This window comes from Talpa europaea (assembly GCF_964194135.1).
Source record: "Talpa europaea genome assembly, chromosome: 7".
NCBI lineage: Eukaryota > Metazoa > Chordata > Mammalia > Eulipotyphla > Talpidae > Talpa > Talpa europaea.
The window spans coordinates 105,214,827-105,236,354 of NC_140074.1; the positions used below are offsets into that span (position 1 = coordinate 105,214,827).

Consider the following 21,528-nt stretch of genomic DNA (forward strand, 5'->3'; position numbering starts at 1 on the left):
TCTCCTGCCTCACCCACTGCTCCCCTCAGCTGTATATTTCAGTAGATTTGCCTGTTCTGCTTCCCACTCTGTCTCTGGTGAATCCTCTCACCTCTTGCACCTCTGGCCTACACCCAAGCTCTTGTATACATAAATAAATCTTTTTAAAAAAGGAAAAAGAAAGCAATACAACTTCCCACCTGTGAGAATGGCCCATATTAAAAAACCAGAAACAAGTGCTGGTGAGGATGTGATGAAAATAGAACTCTTACACTGCTGGTGGAAGGTAAAACTTGCTCCTCAAAGCACTAAAAATGGACCTACATATGACCCAGCGATTCTACTCCTACCAATCTACCCAAATGACATAAAAACAATAATTTGAAAAGAAACCTGCACTCCTATTTTTACTGCAGCATTAATTATAATAGCCAAGATATGGAAACAACCTAAATGCCCCAAAACAGATGACTAAATCAAGAAGATGTGATACACACACACACACACACACACACACAATGGAATACTACTCAGTGATCAAGAGGATAAATATGTCATTTAAGGCAACATGAATGGAGTTGGAAGGAATTATGCTAAGTAAAAAAAAGTCAGGGGGGGAAAGGATAAATATTGGATGGTTTCAATTATATGTGGACTATAGAGGAACCAAACGAGTTATGAATAAACAAAACTTGCAGATCTGAGGCATGGAGGAGGGGAGGGAAAGGAAGAGTTAAAACAGGCAGGGAATAGCACAAGGGACTACAGTTAAGGATCATAGCAACGATGGTAGTGGGAGAACTAGGGGAAATCTACACCTGAGGGAGAAATCAAATTAACAGTGATATAAGAAAATAACAATAATAAAATAATAATAGTAACTTAAAAACTCCAAAATAATCAGCAATTAAAAAAACCTCCTAGAGGGCCCTCCCCTGGTGGTGCAGGCAGTTGAGTGCAGCGCTGTGAAGCTGTCCGCAGTCTCTGCAGCACCCGTTCAATCCCAGCCAGCCGGCGAGGGTTCCACATGGCACAGCAGACCTCTCCTGCTTCACCCGCTGCTCCCCTCAGCAGTGTATTTCGTCACTCTGCCTGTTCCGTTCTCCACTCTGTCTCTGGTGAATCCTCACACCCTCCTGCGAATCTGGCCTGCACCCCGGATCTTGTATGAATAAATAAATAAATCTTTAAAAAAAAACAAAACCAAAACCAAAAACTTCCTGGAATAAGCAATTAGAACAAGGTTGCAGGATACAAAGTTATTGAATAGAAGTCAACTGCTTTCCTATATACCAACATTAACAGAGGAATCTAAAGTTAAAAATATACCATTTCCATTAACACACCCCAAAATGAAATATTTAAGTATAAATATAACAACATATGATAAGATCTATATGAGGAAAACTGTAAACTGATAAAAACAATCAAAGAACTAAAGAAATGGACATTCCAAGTTCATAGATAGCAAGTCTCAATATTGTCAAGTGATCAATTTTTCCCAATTTGATTTACAGATTCAATGTAATCCCAATCAAAATCTGAGCAAGTCATTTCACATACACATCAACAAACTAATCCTAAAGTTTCCATGGAGAGAAAAAGAGCCAGGATGGACAACACCACAAGACTTAAAATATCTACTTAATATATCTACAGTAAACTACACCACAAGACTTAGTATATCTATAGTAATCTACAGTGTGATACTGGTCCCCTCCCCCCCAAAAAAAAAACTGACAAAATTTATGGAGGAACAGAATGCAGAACCTAGAAATAGACCCTGACTAATATATTCAAGTGATTGTTGACAAAAGAGGAAAGGCAATATGATGAAACAAAGATAATCTCTTCAACAAATAGTGCTAGAACAACTAGACATCCACATGCAAAAAAAAAAAAAAATCAATCTAGACACAGACTTTACACACTTCACAAAAGTTAACTCAATATGGATCAGACCTAAATTTACAATGCAAAAGTACAAGACCCCTAGAAGATAACATAGGAGAAAAACCTCAATTGTCTTGGTTATACGCAAAGGCAAGATCCATGAATGAAATAATAGGTAACCCAGACTTCATTAAAATGAAAACTTCTGCTCTGAAAAAGACAACATCAAGAGAAGGAGAAGACAAGCCACAGACTGTGAGAAAATATTTGTAGAAGACACATCAGAGAAAGGACAGTTATCTTAAATATCCAAAGAACTCTTAAAACACACCAATAAGAAAAGAAACAATTAAAAACTGGGCCCAAAACCTTTCAGACACCTCACCATAGAAGATTTAAGGGTGGCAAATATGCATATGAAAAGACACTCCAAATCATATGCTGTCACAGAAACGCAAATAAAACATGATATCACTACACACCAATTTGAAAGGTGAAGTTGACACCATCAATGCTGGTAAAACTGTAGAGTAACTCAATCATTGCTGGTAGAAATTCAGAATGGTTCAGCCACTATGGAAGACAGTTTGGCAGTGTTTTACGCAAATAAACAGACTTTTACAATATGATCCAGCAATCATGATTCTTGGTATTAACCCAAAGTAACTGAAAACAAATGTCCACACAAAGCCCTGCACAAAGATGTTTATAGCAACTTTATTTATAATTGTCAAGACTTGGAAGCAACCAAGATGTCCTTCAGTAGGTGAATACATAAATAAACTGTGGTACATCCAGACAATGGAGTATTATCAGTACTAAAAATTAATGAGCTGCTAAAGCATGAAAAGACATTGAAAAAGTTTAAATGCATATCACGAAGTGAAAGAAGATCATCTGCAAAAGCTATACATTGTATGAGTCCAGCAATACGACACCGTGAAAAAGGCAAAGCAATGGAGAGAGAAGAAAGATGAGTGTTGGGAGACAGAGGCTCCATGGGTCAATGTCTCCCTGCAGAGTTCAAGGGAACTCATCCTGGCTTGTCCCAGCAATGGTGAGGGACCACGCCACCTCAAGGAGCAGCGGCGCTGGGAGCAGCGCAGGACGAGGGAATGATTACTCACGGCGCTGGGAGCAGCGCAGGACGAGGGAATGATTACTCAAAGTCCAAGTGTGTTGGAGCAATGAGAATCCTAGAAGGGCTACCTCAGGCAGTAGCGTGCAGCCCTGACCCAAAGGCAGACTTGCATTTGTTAGAATCAAACACAAAGACGGGGCAAGAACGTAGGGCGTGTACATGCATGGGGGATGTTATAGGGGATGTAAGCTGGAGTGGGGTGACCAGGGGCTATTGCCTGGGAGGCTCCACTGTTCCTGCTAGTCAAAGCATATTATCTTTATTCTCTCTTCTTGCCTAACTTTCTGCTAATATTTTCAAATGAGGTATTTCAGCTGATCTTGCTAATGTGTTCACAATATCTGCCTGCTGTTTGCAGCAGATATTGGTTTCCCAGTATGTTCCTCATACCAGGACTTTTGTCCTTGGTGAGAGGACTCCTGCCTGACTGTATGCCTGGCAAGAACTCCGGGTATTAAAACAATAGCCCTGAGAACAAGGAAGGCCAGGGATCCCACAGGGTCAGATCCAAGTGAATGGAACTGGACAAGCAGAGGAGAGAAAAGGAATGGCACCTAGACAAGGGAACAGCATACCACAGCCTGCAGGCCAGTCTGCACCCTGTTTTTATGTGGCCCTCGGGATGAACATGGCCTTTACTGTTTTCCAAAGGATTTTTAAACTTAAAAAAAAAAAAAAAAAAAAGGTATGACAAAGAACTATAAGAGTCCCACAACGCCTAAAATATCTGGTTCTTTGCTTAAAGAGTTTGCTAACCCCTAAACTAACTCTGGTTCCCAGGGGAATCCTTCAGAGGGTAAAAGGCACTGTTAAATATCAATTACCAGAAGCAGACTGGTAAAAATTTGGCCTTTTTCTAAATTTTTCAACTTTGCCTTTCTAGCTGCTGGCACTCTATGGAATCTGCCCCAGAGATGAGGGCTGAATTACACTCCCCTGACCGCACATAAGAGGAGCCTTATATAAGTACTACCGATTACTTCTCCTGGCCTGCAGTGCCCACCAATGCCTTCCTTCCTACCAAAGGCAGGGTGATCAACTAGGGGAGGTCTAGCTAAGCTGCCCACCCTCTGAGCCGGGGGCCCATTCTCTGCTCAACCCCACAATGGCAACTGTGCCTGGCCAAGGTATGCCTGTAATTTAGAAAGGTAAATTTAATAAGGAGTTGGGTGGCAGGAAACAGAATTTGAATGTCATTCTTCTTAACCCCAAAAGCCACCTACACGTGTACTGTATGAAAATACAAGCTTATTTTACTTAACCATGACAATCTGCCAGTGTTAATTCCTCAACAAACTTTTTCCAATTATTCATCCCATAAATTATTTGATAAGGACCTTCAATGGAACAAGCACTGTTCCAGCAATGGGCCACTGCACTAATTCCAGTGAATGAGCTTCTCTGCAGGAGAAGCAGATGATAATAAGCAAGTAAAAAATAAATTCAGGAACCGAAAAGTGCAAAGATAAAGCTAAAGAGGAAAATGTGACGGAGGGTAGAAGGAGGAAGAGGGACCTATTCTGAGTAAAATCACAAGGGAACAACTCTCTAAGGAGATGACATGAGCAGAGGCCTTTCCAAGTACTAGAAACAGTAGGGAATGAAGTCTGAAGACAAAATCTTGTCCAGCAATAACATGATCATGGGACCAAGTGCATGAAAAGTAGCAAGAAAAGGTAATGTGGCCAGAGTGTATAACCTCATTCATTGGGTACAGTGCTGCTGGACCAATAACCACAAACTGAGTGGAATTATCCTCCAGTTCCCAGGCAGAAGTTGAACGTAGGTTGGCAGGGCAACATTCTAGAGACACTAGAGAATGAGTAGAACCCCTACATTTCCACAGCTCTTGACTCATGTCCCTTTCCCTGTATCACTATGACTTTTTTCCCCACCACTCTTCTCCTCCTCAGATTCTAACTCTCCTGCCTCCCTCTTACATAGACACTTGTATTCACATGGAGCTCACAGATCATCCAGGATAATCTCTCCATCTCAAGATTTTTAATTTATTCATACCTGTGACAGCCCTTTTGTCATGTAAGACCACTTAGTTAATGATTCCAGAAATTAGGACACGGACATCTTTGGGAGACCATTATTCAGTCTACCTCACTCTTTATGTCTGAGGATTACTAAAGAGGAATGTGGTGAACCCTTCGTTGATAAAATCACTTGGACTGCTTTATGAGAAACATACCATAGTGGGGTAAAGATGGAATCAGAGAGATGAGTTAGCAGATTACCTTTAATACATACTTCCCATTTCTTAAAAAAAAAAAAAAAGTATAGAGTACACATTATTTAGGTAGTATCTTTTTAAAAATGGATATAAGTTCAGAACTGAATTAGCAAAAGCCAATAATTATTACTTCCTCAGAAAGGGTATGAGTAAGTACTCTGAGTCATTTTTAATGGCATCTCTGCAACGTTCAAATGAAGAAATTAAAATTAAAGTAATTATAATATTAAAGTTTACATTAAAAAAGAAAAAAGGCCTGGAGTCAATGATCTAAGCAACCATCTTCAGCAGCTAAAAAATGAGTAAATTAAACCCAAAGCAAACAGAGAAAATAAAGATCTCAATGAAACAGAAAACAGAAAAGGAAAAAAAAAAAAATCAATGAAACCAAATGCCTGTTCTTAGAAAAGATCAAGAATAATAATGTCTTGCCAGAATTTTAAGGAGAAAAGATGCAAAATTATCAATACCAAAATTAAGAGGCAACACCACCATAGATTCAGTAGATACTAAAGTAAGATAAAGGACTATTATGAACAACTTTATGCCACTAACTTTGAAAACTAAGATAAAGCAGATACTTTCTTTAAAAGACACAAACTACCAAAATTAAAAAGAGAAACAGATAATGGAATAGCCCTATAGCTATTTAAAAAAATTAAATTGATATCAGAAATCATTCCACAAAGGAAACTCCTAGGTCAGAGGGCACTGTTGGTGAATTTTACCAAACAACTGAGTAAGAAATAATACCAGTTCTATAAAACTCTTTCAATAAAATTCATTTTATAAGACCATCACTATCCTGATACCAAAAACAGACACAAACAAGAAAAGCAAGAGAAAAATAACTACAAACGAATCAATCTCCCATATGAGGATACAGTAAAATCCGTCAACAAAATTGTGCACTGAACTCAATAATATGTAAAAATGATAATACATCATGACCAAAAGGATCCATTCCAAATAAAAACTTATTTAATATTTGAAAAATAATCAATTTGCCATATTATGATCCTGAAAATGAAAAACTAGATACAAAAAAAAAAAAAAATTTGACAAAGTTCAACCTCCATTCATGGTTTCAAAAAACCAAAGTAGTAATAAAAACTTTTTCAATCTTACAAAGTACACCTATGAAAAAAACTACAACTAATATTATAATTAATGGTGAAAGACTGAAGGTCTTCCTCTTGAAGGTGAGTAAAGGCAAGGATGGACATTCTCACCTGTAAATTCAGAAGGAATGAAAACTCAAACGGATGTCATAAGAAAAAAATAAAAGGCCAACATACAGCAAAGGAAGAAGCAAAACTGTCTTAATTCTTAGATGACCTGACTATGTGTAAAACCCCAAGGAATCTACAAAAAAAGAATCCTAGCTAAAAAGTGAATGTGCCATGGTTGCAGCTACAAAATCATAGTGACAGTCAACCGTATTTTCCTATCCTAGCAATTAAAACCTAAGTATAAGTTAGAAATGTTAATTACCTTTGTATCAAAAAATATGAAATATTTAGGAATAATTTTAACCAAGTATGTCCAAATCCAAGACTTACTTGTTCATAGTAATACAGACAGTAAGCAGCATTGAGAGCTACCAACCTGGAAATTCCCCAAACTCCACTGTTTATGGGGTTTTATGGAGTTTTCATTATACAGGCACAATTGATTAAATCACTGCTTATTGTTGACTAGTTCAATCTCTAGTCCCTCTCCCCTCTCTGGAGGTTAGGGGAACGAAGCTGAAATTTCTAATCCTCTAACCCGATGGTTGATGTTTCTGATAACCAGTCCCCATCATACAACTATCTAGGGGCCCCTGCCTTGAGTCATTTCATTAGCATACAAACGCTACTCAGGAAATTCCAGCACAGAAATTCCAGTAAAGAAAAAGCCAAGTCATAGAGTGGTAGAGAAAATTTGCGAAACATTCATCAGAAATAAGGCCCTCTATCAAAAATATATAAAGAATTCTACAATTCAATGACACATCATCCTAATAAAAAACATGGACAAAATATCAGAACAAATACTTCGCCAAAAAAAAAAAAAAAATATATATATATATACATAGGCAAGTATCAAAAAAAGCACATGAAAAGATATTCAAAATATCATTAGTCATTAGAAAAACGCAAACAAAAGCAATGATTTATAACAACATATGTACCACAAGATAGCTGAAATATTTAAAACTGACAAATGCAAGTGTAAACAAGGATACAGAGAACTTACGTCTCTTATACACTGCTAGTGGGAATACAAAAAGGCACAGTCATTCCATAAGGTTAGCAATTTCTTATAAAATGAAACATATAGTTATGATAAAACTCAGCAGTTGCACTGCTAATTATTTACCCAAGAAAAATAAAAACATGTTCACAAAAAGGTGTATGTGAATATACACAGAAGCAATATTTATAAAAGTCAAAAAATTGGGCAAACCCAAATGACCATCAGCTTCTATATAAACTATGGTATAGCTGTACATACATACTCAGCATCTAAAATGATTACTTAGCAATAAAATGAAAATCATAGTCAGCAATAAAATCAAACTACTAAGCCATATAACATGGGTGAATTTCAGAGCATTAAGGTAAGGCAGCCAGATACAAAAGATCACTTACAGCAGGATTCCACACAGAGTTCTAGAAGACAAGACCATTGTAAGAATAAGATGAGAGGCTTAAAGGGTCAGAGGAGAGAAAAGACTGACTGAACATGGGCACAGGAAAGTTTTTTAAGTAATGAACTAGGCTCTACAGCACAACTACAATCACAGTTCAAACATCAGTTAAAACTCATCAATTATATACTTAAAACTGGTCAATTTTATTGCAGGTAATTAATAATCCAATAAAACAGATATTTATTCCATAAAATGATATACAACAAAAGAACCCTAACTAGCTAAACTAATACAAATTTGCAGGTATCTATACTTTCACATTTTGATATCAAACCTCAGAGAATCTTAGTCAAAATCATAAATATAACTTAACCTCAGATTGTGAAAATAGTGAATAAATTCACCAGTCAGAGGCTCCCACATATCTATCCATGTCATGACATCTATATCTATGTGAACAATACACATAACATTCAACAAAGCATGTTGACAATTTTAGTGATAAGTTTTCAGTCAGAACACAATTTACTAGAATTCAAAAGCAGAAGCAAAACTACCCTTACTTTAAAAAAAAAAAAAAAACCCACACTAGTATAATTCAATGAAACACTCAATTTAGAGTTCTAGATACAGAACAATTACTAAGAATTGTTTATAACCTATTTGAGGAATTTCAAAGAAAAAAATCCTCAGTCTCAGTAATTTCTCATAAAATTGCATTTCAAAAATTTTATGGTTACAATAAATGTCCTTTGCTACTTAATGTTAAAACACTAAAAAAAATAAAAATAAAAATAAGCCTATGTCTAAGGTTATTTGTTTATACCCTAGTCAAACCAAACTTTCATAATTCCAATACAGGTAATATATTAAAATTCTGCCTATCTAAATGTTTTGAAATAGTTGAATTATTTCAGCTTTCCTCTATGTGCATGTATGTGGGGGAGAGAGAAAGAGAGAGAGAGAGAGAAACAAGGCAAATAATTTAAGGGAATAAACAAATCATTTCTAGAAATATTCGGGCCAATCTTTTATATAATCTAGTAGCCAGTGTTTTGCAATGAGCTTTGACTACCAACATGATAGTTCTCTCAGAATTGTAAGAGAAGTACAGGCAATCTATTAACCCAGAGTGGTGTTCTAATCTACAAAACAGAATATACAACAGTGAGTGCAAACCTGGACTCAAGAGTATGGCATGGTATTTGAACACATAAATGTACAGGACTGCTGTCTACAGTGATGATAATCATATTTTTTTTTACCTGCATCTAGATATTACTGTGGATAGCAATGAGAAGTTCACTGAAATACATTATATATATAAAATCAGAGCAGTATTTTGATATAATACATCTTTTCAATCAACATAGGACCACTTTGATGTGTAACTGCATAAAATTTTAGAACTTACAAAGGAGTCCTCATACTCCAAAAGGACTAGAAGCCTTTGCAATAAAGAAAATCCTGGTCTAGGAGTCAGAAGTAGATCCAGCGAAGCTGCCACCTTTCACCAGGTCGTTAACCTCACAGGAATTCTATATAATAAATGTGTCTGAATTGTTCCATAAGGTCTCTTTTTATTCTAAAACTTGTTCTGCCAAATGCTGTAACAATAATTTAGAACACTTAAGCTTTTTATTTTTGGAAACAAGCAAGATACCACTGGAATACAGATGTACAAAGAAACCTTTGTGGGGAAAGAAGGAGAAGAGAGAAAATGAGTAACTTTATGAAGCTGGATCAGCTACAAGAAAAATCAATAAATGAGTACAAGGGGTTTTTGAGGACTTTCTTTCTGAAGATCACCACTTCAGAAGAGAAATTAAGGTTCTAATTATGTGAATGCTATCTAATAAATGAGGCCTAATAAAAACTGAGATTTTTATACTAATACAGTTTATGATAAGCCTAAATATTCTTTAACTATGTAGAGAACTTATTTATATGGAATTAAACTTAATGTGTACACACTAATAAAGACACACTAGACTATTTCAAACATATATAATAAAAGAACTTCAGAGAAATTCAAAGAATGGCTCCATTATGTACTCGAAGTTACTTAAATAATTTGTCCCACCTTTTCTGTTACTCAAACATTGATCTTTTTCTTTGACAAAACAGAGAGTTAAAATGTAGAACTCTCCTGATAAAATTTTTGTTGACCCTTGAAATTATTTAATCTTTCAAAAGATCAAAAGAAATCTGATATATTACTCAACATGCTTCCCAAAAGCAATCTATAAAAGATAGCTGTAAACTGTACTAAAGTATTAGATTCTTTTTCAAAGAATGCTTGAAGATGCAAAAACAGTGGGCAGCAAAGAAACAAATACAATGAAAAGAATTCTATCAGCAATCATAGCACTATAATCACAAAACCTGTTACTACAAGACAGTAAAGCTAGTATGCTGAAGGGTTATTCTGCCCTCACAATATCACTGTTACTCCTCAAACATTCATATCATTCCTTAATTATTATTCATAATCAAACATTCATAATATTCCTTAAAAGGCCCTCAAGCTGCTGTATAGCTCCCCAATAAGCCTCTCAATGACTCTCAAGAGGACCTAAGTGCTGTGACCTCACAGCCATCATTCACCTGGTCCCAAAGTCATAGATAAAAGAATCTTAATTCTCTCAGTAAGAGCTTTTCAAATTATTTAAGAAAATAACAAATTTTAACATATGTAAAGGGTTTATAGAAGCTATTAAAGAGTTATGAATTACTGACTACTGCACTGTGCTTTCCATATACTGCCACACAGAAGCCTCCAACAACCCTACCAAATGGACAGCATTACTCAGCTGTGACAGATGAAAAAGGAGATGCTGCACTAGCATAATTTAGTCCCCTAGACAGCAACAGCAATAACCTGCACGTTTTGATAACTAAACTGAAGTTAAAACTAGCCCTTTTAGGTATGCTACATTATGTCAAAAGTCAAAATACCATAAAATTCTATTATATTTCAAGGTAGAAGTCACAAAGTTTTGAAGGTTGAAAAACTGAAGGCCCTTAAGAATGATCTGAAGAATATTAACCATTATTAAGACATCGCTAAAGCAATCTGTCTAGAAATAACTTTTCATGTGCTTATTAACATTGTCGCGGTTATATGCTAAACATTCTATAAATACTGATATATATATACTATCATAATAAATATACAGAATAAACTGCTATATATATATTATTAAATATTTGACTACCTCAAGTGAATTATCCCATTTTTTACTTTTACTGAAAAAAAAAAGTTATGTTCCAGTCAACTTCCACTTTCATCAGCTTAGTAGTTAATTACTAATGATACTACATTATGATACTACATTATCATTACTATGGCTCTTAAGCATCAGTATTTCTAACTATTGAAACAGACTCAAACGCATAGCCTAGAAATATAAATACGGAAAATGCAATTCAGCTTAATCTTTAAGCTTTCAATAATATTATAAAAATGGGGGGTAAAGTATGTCTTTTGCTGCTGTAGACACCAATTAAAAAACCCAATCAGTGGACACATACTTAGAAGGCACTACTTCAAACATCAACTTTCACAGCAAGTATCCACACTTAATGCACGGGGCAGCTATTGGGCTATAGTAAATACAGAACACACTGCAATGAGAAGGAGATCCAAGTTTTTCTGCCCACCTGATCTTTCATAAATATTATTTACATACTGCAAACAAATATTTTAATGGCTTGAATTATTTTTTTAACTTCGAAAACAAGCCACACATTGTAAAAATTTCTAATATTGACAAAACTTTTTTCATGGAAAACAATAAAAACAGACTGAGAGAAATTGCTGGTAATAGAATTCAAACCACAGAACACTTTACTGGAAAATGGACAATTACTAAAGAAAAATCATACTACTGTTTACTTTCATAATAAAATGCATTTATATACCTGCACAGAATATCCCTGGGACTTCACTCCTGACTATTATGGTCCGCACTTTCTTATCAGATTTTAAAGCATCCACAGATTTTGATAGCTAAATAGAAACAGGGAGAATAAAGAGAAACAGGGTGAAAAGTCATTTCAAGTTCATGTCAAAATGTCATCTTAATGTTAGAAGCCAAAAATTTAATCCTTATACTCACCATTTTTATGAGATTTTTACTGATAGAATTTTTGGCATAAGCTCTGTTTATTCCAAGCACCACAATTCCTAGTTAAGAGGAAAAAAAGCACAAGCACTTGAGTTAGTGAGGTGTCGGGGCACAGGCTCACACACACAGTTGTTCAACTGGAGACTCTCTTCCTCCTCACTGCAAGGCGCTTATCCTTATCTTTGTGTTTAGCTTTCTTTTCAAGATAAGTACATTTTTCAAGACTGTGGTATTTGTAACATATTTATAAAATCAACCCTGTGCTTTATATTCACTGTTTTTCTTCAGTCTTTTCTTAGAAAAGAACTTGATGACATCACGTCCCCTTCAATTTATCTCTTCCAAATCATCATACCAAAGTTATCTGCCACATGTAACTAAATTGTACCTCACTAAGTCATGACTTAGAGGGAGGCCATGCTTATGACGGAAAATTCTCACTATTAGAATGCTACTTAAAATATGGTTGCATCACCTTCAACTATACATAGAAAAGCTAACAAAACCTTGTCACTGACAAGTAATGCAGGTTCAGCTGTTTTGTATACCAGGTGTTAACATCTCATTTATTCTGTCACCCTACGTGGTTTTCAATATTTCCATCTGAGGTTTCACTCATGACTTCTTTCCCATACACATCACCTGAAAGCACTTCCATTTAGAAGTCCAACAGGCAAGTCAAACTCAATCCACAGAAACAAAGCTCATTCTCTCTCCCACTTTGCCCATCTCTGCCTCCAAACTCCTCTAATTTTATCAGATATCATCATCTAACCACAGCCTCCCATTCCAACCACTGCAGCCAGATCAATTTTCCGAAAACGATTCTATACACAGAATTCAGTCCTCCTTAAAATCCTTTAATTAGTTCTAAAATATCTGAGTTCAAAGACTTTGATATTCAGTCCCACACAACGTTCTTGTCCCAAGTAAGCACAAATTGCTTTTCACCTGGTTGGGGATGGTATGGAGGTGGACAGTCATTATTTACAATAGGGTTAAACTGAAGACAACACCATGTAAACATGTCTTCTCTGGGGGGGGGGGGGAATGTGAAAACCCATTTTCAAAGATGAACTTCACCTCTGAGTAGAATAAATTTACAAAGATCCCAAATTATCCCAGTATAGAGAAAACTATGAAGAAAAACTGGTACCTAGCAGGCTCAACATTAAGTATCTGAATGACCTTGGGTAGGTCCCAATACTAATGACAACAGCTACCACTAATGGAGCACTTTAGTATGTGCCAGACGTTGTTCCCAGCGCTTTGTTTATTAACTTATAAAATCCCCACAACAACCCAAAAGGTAGGTAGTATTTTTATCCTTCTTGAAGACACTGGGGCTTGGAAAGGTTAAGTAACTACCTTTAGCTAGTAAATAGCAATCTAAATCCACATTTGAATGAATGACTTGCCCACATTGTTCAAGCTTCAGTTTCCTCATGAAGAAAACCAAGGGGCTGAAACTAGATGTGTTCATTCTAATATACTGAACACACATTATAGTGCTCAGTCCTCAAGGAGCAGCAATAGGAAGGGAAATCAAATGAACCAAATCAAACACTGTATAATCCAAAATGCTTTTCATGCTACAAATGATAGTACAGTAACTTGTAACCATGAAATGGTCTGGTGCAAGATGGGATAGTAAAGGAAAGCTTATCCAAGCTTATCAATTTGAGTTGAGATTAGAAAGATGAGTAAAGGTGGGGGTGGGAATGGGGTGAGGGTGGGGAAAGGATGGCTGAATTTCAGGCAGGAGCAATACAGGACAAAGCATAAATAGTAAAGGCCTCCATTAAAGGTCACGTCACTCAGGAAGAGAAGAGAGAGATCAACGAGAGGAGAGGTCAGCATTAGCCACATAAAGTTGGTGACCAGATAATTATGGGCCCTGTTAAGAATAAGGTGTAACCAGTAAAAGTGTTTCTAAGTGAGTATAAACACACACATATTAACAAGCAAGGAAAATGTTATTTCTGTATTTGGAGATGATACCAAAATTATATCGGCTAGAAGTTTCAAGGTACAAGCTGCCATTCAGTAAAGAGATAAAAGGTCTAATTAAGGTTAGTAGATCTAGACAAGAAGGAAGTGAAGAATTCCAGATCTATTTGACAAGTAAAACTTTAATAAAATAGTAACAGAACAGAGAACTAGAAGGAGTCATGAGAAGTGTCTACTAGGTGTTTTGCTTCAGCTATTGGAAGAAATAGATGACACTGAATTATAACAGGGTGGTCCCCAGGAAAGGGGGAGGTTCCCTGCCCCACCCAAGGGAGGGTGGAGCTGAGCAGGGAGAGGAGAAGCTGCAGAAGAGATTGAGGAAGGAAGCAGGATGGAGCCAGGAGACCTGGAGGAGGCACATGGAGCCTAGACACACATGAAGAAACTGCGCTTGTCTTTTGGTCATGGACTGGGTGACACAGATGTGGGTGAGACCCATGGGGAGGTGAAAATGGCAGCTTTTATCTTGATGTTGATTTTGCTCTTTTCCTTCCAGGCTTGTCTGGTTGTTTCTGACCCTTTTCTGTGGGTCCCCACTGGAAGATGCTTTAGATTTGTGGCAGGTTTTGGGGCCTTGTTCTGGGCCGATCCCATATGGATGGACTTTTACCCACGAGGGGATGGGTAACTTTGGGTGCTTCATTTAGAAACTAGACTCTGCCTTACCTGTATTGTTTCCTAGTTTTATTAAAGTTCCTTCCCATTAAAGTCTCATATGTTTTGTGTTGATGCGGCGGATGGCAGAACCCATTTAGAATAGGCAAGTTTGCGGGGTTTGGGCTGCCCCTCTCCCTGTCCTATAACAGACTGACACAGAACTATTAAAGATAACAGGAATGTGAGGGTTTGGTTTTGAATTAAAGTAAATCTGGACTGCCTCTGAGACATCCAAGCTGATCACTTCTGAGACCAGAGTCTGAGGTCTGAATGCTGGGGCTAAAATCCCAATCTGCCCCTTTACTTGTTGGGTACCCTTGTGCAAGTCACTTAACCTCTCTGACCCTCAGTTTCTTAGTCTGTTAAGTGAAGATACTCAAGGTTCCAAATTCGGTGGGACTATTGTGAGGATCAAATAATATAATGCATGTAAAGCTTACATCAATTAGTACTATCCCTTCTGGCACAAACAAGCAAGAAATACAAAAGTGTTACCACAATACCCATCTGATATGATACTGACATTACTACTAAAGGTTAAAGTGCCATCAAAATGCTTCTACCATAGTTAACTTCAGCAGTTTGGGTCCCAGGTTTGAGACCTGATGATTTGGGCACTTCCACTTAAAATAGTTGGAAGATTGCTCTGTTATTTAAAATGAATCATCCAGTACCTAAGAATTGTCTCATCAAGTATATCAGCAGGCCACCAATACCCCAAAATGGAATAAAATCTTAGCTTTTTCCAGCAAAGTGAATCATTTTTTGTTTTGTAATTGTCTCACTTTCTTTCATAATCCAATGACTTCTCAAGGACTCAGTTATCACACAACCTAACCACAACTCTGTCCAAACTCAAGAAAACTGAATGCTATTTAATTTTTTGCCTTTTATTGTAAATATTTTTTACAAATCCTCTTCGTATTTCTTTCAGGCACTAATGTAGGTTTTTCGTAAAAGTAAAGTGGTATAACATGAACTTTCACAAAGTAGGGGTTACATGTTATATGCCAATGAGAAATCATTTCCCTTTGACTTGGCATCAGTGAGAGCTGAATCTTATAATTTATGCTGTCAATCCCCACTCTCATGTCCCAATGCAGAATTATTTTGATTCAAAGTAAATGTGGTACAGATCATTTGTAAGAGTACCTTTCTGTTCTGCTCCCTGATGGCATGTAATTTATCTTGGCCTGTCAATCCTTCTTCAATTCAGGCTATTTTATCATTTTCTTATCATATACAAATAAATTTGATCTGTTATTTTGCTCCACACTATACTTTGAAGCAGAGGAAGTGGAACAGATGGAGGACACTGCTGGTTCTCAAAACAAACTTTATTCAACGATGGTCACAATTCTGACTGTGTAGGTAATTATGAAGAAATAAAATAAATTGGAATTCAAGAAAGGAGTCTTCCACCCCCAACAAGTAGAGAGATAGTTCTAACACTTTCTCCTAACACTGAATACTTATATTACTGCTATTCTCTACTCTGCAGATCTCTTAAACGTTCTTATCTAAATTTATTCCTAAGCATTCTAATTTGTACTGCCATCAAAAAGAATGGAATACTTAGGAATAATTTAATAAAGACTGTTAAAGACTGTACACTGAAAACTATAAAACAACACTGAAGGAATTAAGGGAAACCTAAACAGATGACAGCACCTCCCAAACTGATACGTACAATTCTTGTCAAAATTTCAACTGCCTTTTTTGCTGAAAGGCTGAATCTGAAATTCAAATGAAATCACCAAAATCATCTTGAAAAAGAAGTTGAAAGATTGAAATGGAAGACTTAATCAGGATACTTCTTGATTTCAAAACTTACTTCAAAGCACAACTAATAAACATACAGATTAGCAAAACTGAATTCAGAGTCCAGATATAACACATATATATATAGACAATTGATTTTCAACAAGGATGCCAAGACCATTCAATGGTGACAGAATAATCTTTTCAGCAAATAGTGGTGGAACATCTAGAAATTACCCACAAAGAATGGAGCTGGATCCTTCCCTCACACCATAAACAAGTATTATCTCAAAATGAATTAAAGACACAACTGGAAGAGCTAAAACTCTTAGAAGAAAATATGAATATAAATTTTCAGGACCTTGGATCAGGCAACAGTGTCTTAAATATGACAACAAACATATAAGCAACAAAACAAAAACAGATAAGTCAGACGTCACCAAAAGTAGTGAAAAACCACCCACAGCCAAGGAAAAATATTTGCAAATCATACATCTGTTATAAGATTAATATCCAGACTACATAAAGAATGCTTACAACTCACAACAAAAGACAAAACAAAAACAACTGAAAATGGGAAAGGGTATGAATAGATATTTCTTCAAAGGAAATATTCAAATGGCCAATAAGCACATGAAATGATGTTCAACATTATTTGTCATTAGGGAAATGCAAATAAGAACCACAATGATCATCATTTCACACCCAGTAGAATGGCTAATGTTAAAAAAAAAAGTGATAGTGAGGATGTGAAAAAATAGGAACTCTTCTACATTATAAGTAAAAGCACAAAACAGTGCAGTTACTGTGGAGAAGAGTTTGATAGTTTCTCCAAAAAATAAACATAAAATTACAATGAGTCAATTATTCTATTCTAAGGTACCTATCCAAGAGAAATGAAAACATATGTTCAAACAAATAATTATACACAAATCTTCAGCAGCATTAATCATAATACCCATAAAGGCAACAAATAAAGGTCTGAATACATGCTATAGCATGGACTAACCTTGAAATTGCTAAGTAAAAGAAACCAAAAGAGAATACATATTATATGATTTCTTTACGAAATATGGGATAGAAAGTAGATTAATACATGTCACTTTGGATTGATAAAAATGTTCTATAATTGGGTTGTGGTGATGATTGCACAATTTTAATTTTATGACGTGAATTATACCTCAAGAATATGATATATATGATTCAATCAGTTAAAAATAAAACTGAGCAGATGTAAAAAGACCAGCTAACAGACCTCTGCAATAGTCTATCGAGTAATGATGCTGGCTTGGACATGAGCAGTGTTAGTAAAGACTATGGAGAAGGACGTGAGAGCAAAAGTAGGAGGGGGCCCAAAGGACTAAGATGAAGGGTTATTGGCCCTTTGGTGGTAGCCATGGTAACATACATTTGAAGAGGTGTGAACCTGTACTCCTAAACATATATGATGTTATAAACCAATGTTACCTCAATAAAAATAAGCCCAAAAGTAAATAAATAAAAAGAACATGCAGAAAGTAGAAAGATTTCAAAGACCTGATGATAACCCAGATGTGAATGATGAGGATGGAGCTTTATCAAGGAAGACTTGCATTACACTTTGACTTATTTGCTCTACTTTTACCAGAAGTTGTTCCAACATGGTTCATAAAGATGCTATCTGAAATGGTTCACAATTATGAGCAGAAGCCTTGACAGACTGGGTAAAGATTGACAGGGGGAAAGGAAAGGAGAGATCCTTGTAGGAAAATAAACACTTGTGCGCGCATGCACGCGCACACACACACACACACAAACAGAAAAAGGCAAAGCTTAGATGTGACTGAAGAGAGAAGACACTGTGAAGGCCTGCCAGCTGTAAAGATTTGCTGGCAATAGACAATCATGAAAGACTTTTAACTGAGCAGAGAAATTAAGTTTAGCCTTGAAACAAGGGTACTCCTCCTGGGCCTCCCCTGTGGCACAGCAGGTTGAGCGTAGTGCTGTGAAGCTGTCCATCAGCCACTGCAGTGGTGGTTTGATTCCAGTCCGCAGGCAAGAATCCCACATGGTGCACCAGACCTCTCCTGTCATGCCCTCTGCTCCCCTCAGTAGTGTATTTTCGTCCTTCTGCCTGGTCTGCTCCCTGCTCTGTCTCTGGTGAATCCTCTCACTCTCCCGCGTCTCTGGCCTGAACTCCAGCTCTTGTATAAAAATAAATAAATCTTTTTAAAAAAAGAAAAAGGAAAAAAGGTTATTCCAGCACCAGTGCAAAGAATAAACTAGGAAGAATGAGCACAGATAAGCTGGCCTATAAAAGAGGATTTGCAGCAGACCAGGAGAGAGCTCTGATAAACACCATCAGCAGAACATCTACTCTCAAATTCTAAATAGGGTAAAGAACAACAAACGGAAGAAACTTGGTTACATAACTATGCCTCTGCTACAAATTACAAGTATGGAACCCAGGCAGCAATGAGGGCTTGCTCACCTCCACCAACCAACAGGGACTCACGGGGATGAGAGCAGTCCAGGGCTCCTCTGACCCAGAGTTCTCATAATCCCAGTAGGCTTTGAACTAGACTCCATGAGAAGCAAGGGTAGGAGGAAGATTCTTTCACCTGCAGTATCCTTGACCTCATGCTTCTCTTTGAAAGGATTACTGCTGGCTCAATGGTAAAGCAAAGCAAATCATAAATCATGTTAGCCAAGCCTGCATTGTCATTCTTGCCAATCCTCAAAGTTAGCTGGGTCAATTTACTTAAGAAACCATGATGTCCTAACAGCTGAATTTTACATTTAAGATAACTGGAAACATCTAGATTTATTAAGTTATCTTGTATGCTCTAATTTCCTCTTTTAATCCATTTGAGTGTAACTTAAAATTTTTTAAACATTTTATGCAAATTTACTTTCAATTGCATTCATTGAAGTCATAAAGAAAAAAGGCAGAATATGGTGCCTATGTATTTCAACCCCTTTGTATCTAATGTGCTGTAGATATACCTAAAGTAATTGAAATCCCAGAGACACTGAGCTTACTACTCAAAAGTTGGTGGTATTCACAATTGTAATCATGCCAATGCTAATCTACTTTGCAACTGAATTTCTCAATATTCTTCCTGTCATGCCACACTACAGTCACATTTGCCTTACATTATTTCCCAACACACCATGTATGCTCTGGTATCTGCCTAGAATAATCATGAAACAATTTTAAAAAATGAAGTAATTCATCACACCAGAGCACCCACACCAGAGCACCCACCATACTTCGTGGACAATTTGTATGAACAGCCTCATTTAATCTTCAGAACAGCTATACAAAGTTGGCATTATTTTTCCTATTAGACACTGAGAAAGTTGAGGCAGAGTATATGGAAGAACTAACGTGAAATCCCACTGCTTGTTAAGGCATGCCTTGAAACTGCTTTATCTGGCGAAACCCTAACTTGACCCTCAGAATCTCCTCCTCTCAAATCTTTCAATCTCCCCAATTGAACTGATCACACGCCCCTTCCAGGTAGTTCAGTACATTGTTCTTACCAAACTATTAAAGTCATCACTTTTTAATGACCACTTATCTTCTTCACTGTACTAGAAGCGAGACAGCAATCGTGACTTAACTCGTGTTGCCCTTCTACTTAACAGTATAAGGTGCTCGATAAGTGCACGACAACAATAATTGACACCTTTCGTAAACCCATTAGCTTTACTCAACACTGCAGTGAAAGGAACTGAATATCAACAGTAATGCCTCCAAATCTGCCCCTTCATTCATAGCCCTTCCTCCTGCACTACAGTATTGCTAATGCATCTGTCTCCTCCCACTTAGGTAGCTCAAGGGCAAGATCAATATCATCCACATTTGTGTCCCCAGGGCTTAGTACGGTAAAGGAGAGGCCCAAATAATGCCCAAAAAATGCTTAACTGAAGTGAAATACTCCCCCAAAATAAACTCTATGATATAAAACGAGGAGAAGGGGAAATTATTCCAGCTGACCAGATTTAAAGATTCTCCAGAAGTGCATTCTCATAGCAGCTGCTTAAACTCTCCCCCTGATATCCGAGTTGACAGAAAGCAATAACAGCAGGACCAAAACCTGAAAGCGAACACACACACCGGGTTTATTGACCTTGGCTTGTCTAGAGATGAGGGCGCAAACTGCGTTTCAGTCTCCAGCGCTGCGTGGGGTCACTTTTACAGGTAACCTGCTCGATAGTACACCTTTAGGCACCAAGGAGGATCAATGCTGTGGTGGGGGGAAGGGAGGAGCCTCGATCCCAGCCCCCAGCTGACACTCGACCTTGCGGACCTTCCCAGGTCAGGCAGCCGCAGGCGCCGCGACCCTCACCTCGGTTCTCCTCCTCCAGGTATCTCACCCGCAGCTCGTCCTCCGTCTTCGCATCAGAGCTGTAGCCCCTCCGCGGGGCCGCCATCCCGGCAGCGGGCGCCCAGACCCGGGCCCAGATCTCCGGACCGACCCGCGGGCTTGTCAAGGAGCCGGACATCCTCCACCCGGGGCCAAGCCGTGCACAGCAAGCGGCCACCCAGCGGGCGCGGCCGGCCTGCAAGGACCCCAATGCAACCGGCGCCGCCGCCATGTTGTCTGTTTACGGCGTGGGTCAGCGGCTGCCGCCCCGCCCCCGCGCACGCACGCCGCACGCACGCCCCGGCCCCGCCCCTCGGCCCCGCCCCTCGGCCTCTCCCCTCCCTAGCCTGGGGTCTGGACATTCCAGTTTCCACTTGCTGCACTGGCACGAGGTGTAATGACCGGTTCAAGCAAGGCGGAGAGAAAGTAGTTCTCCGAGGCTGTAAAATAGTTTAGGGGCACATATTTATAAGAACTCCCCAGAAGACTGTGCCCTGGGATCCTGTGTTAGATGCAAAGGTGAACTGCAATGTGTGGTCTCCTGCTTGGCTGTCAGTGCAGTAGCTGGACTGGGTTACTGGTGAAGTTGTTGTTAAATATTCCTATAATCATATACTATGCTTACTATATGGAGTTCAGGAAGGGAGTACGAATAGCCGAAATGATAAGGGATCCTCTGCATAAAATAAGTCCTGGGGCTGAAATGCACAGCATGGGAACTATAG

The 21,528-nt window shown here is 37.8% G+C and overlaps 1 protein-coding gene across 2 annotated transcripts in view; it reads right to left on the reverse strand.

The window, feature by feature from the left end:
- The window catches only part of AUH (AU RNA binding methylglutaconyl-CoA hydratase), a gene marked incomplete at both ends in the record, with an annotated part of 115,484 nt that extends 94,449 nt beyond the window's left edge, over nt 1–21,035 (reverse strand). Inside the window, 3 exons of one of the 2 annotated variants that reach the window (XM_084239395.1) lie at nt 11,818–11,905; nt 12,015–12,082; nt 20,786–21,035. In XM_084239395.1, coding sequence (XP_084095521.1) covers nt 11,818–11,905; nt 12,015–12,082; nt 20,786–21,035 — 406 coding nt within the window. The remainder of the gene's footprint in view (nt 1–11,817; nt 11,906–12,014; nt 12,083–20,785) is intronic. The other variant, XM_084239396.1, reaches the window with a different exon arrangement.
- Between the last annotated feature and the right edge of the window lie 493 nt (nt 21,036–21,528).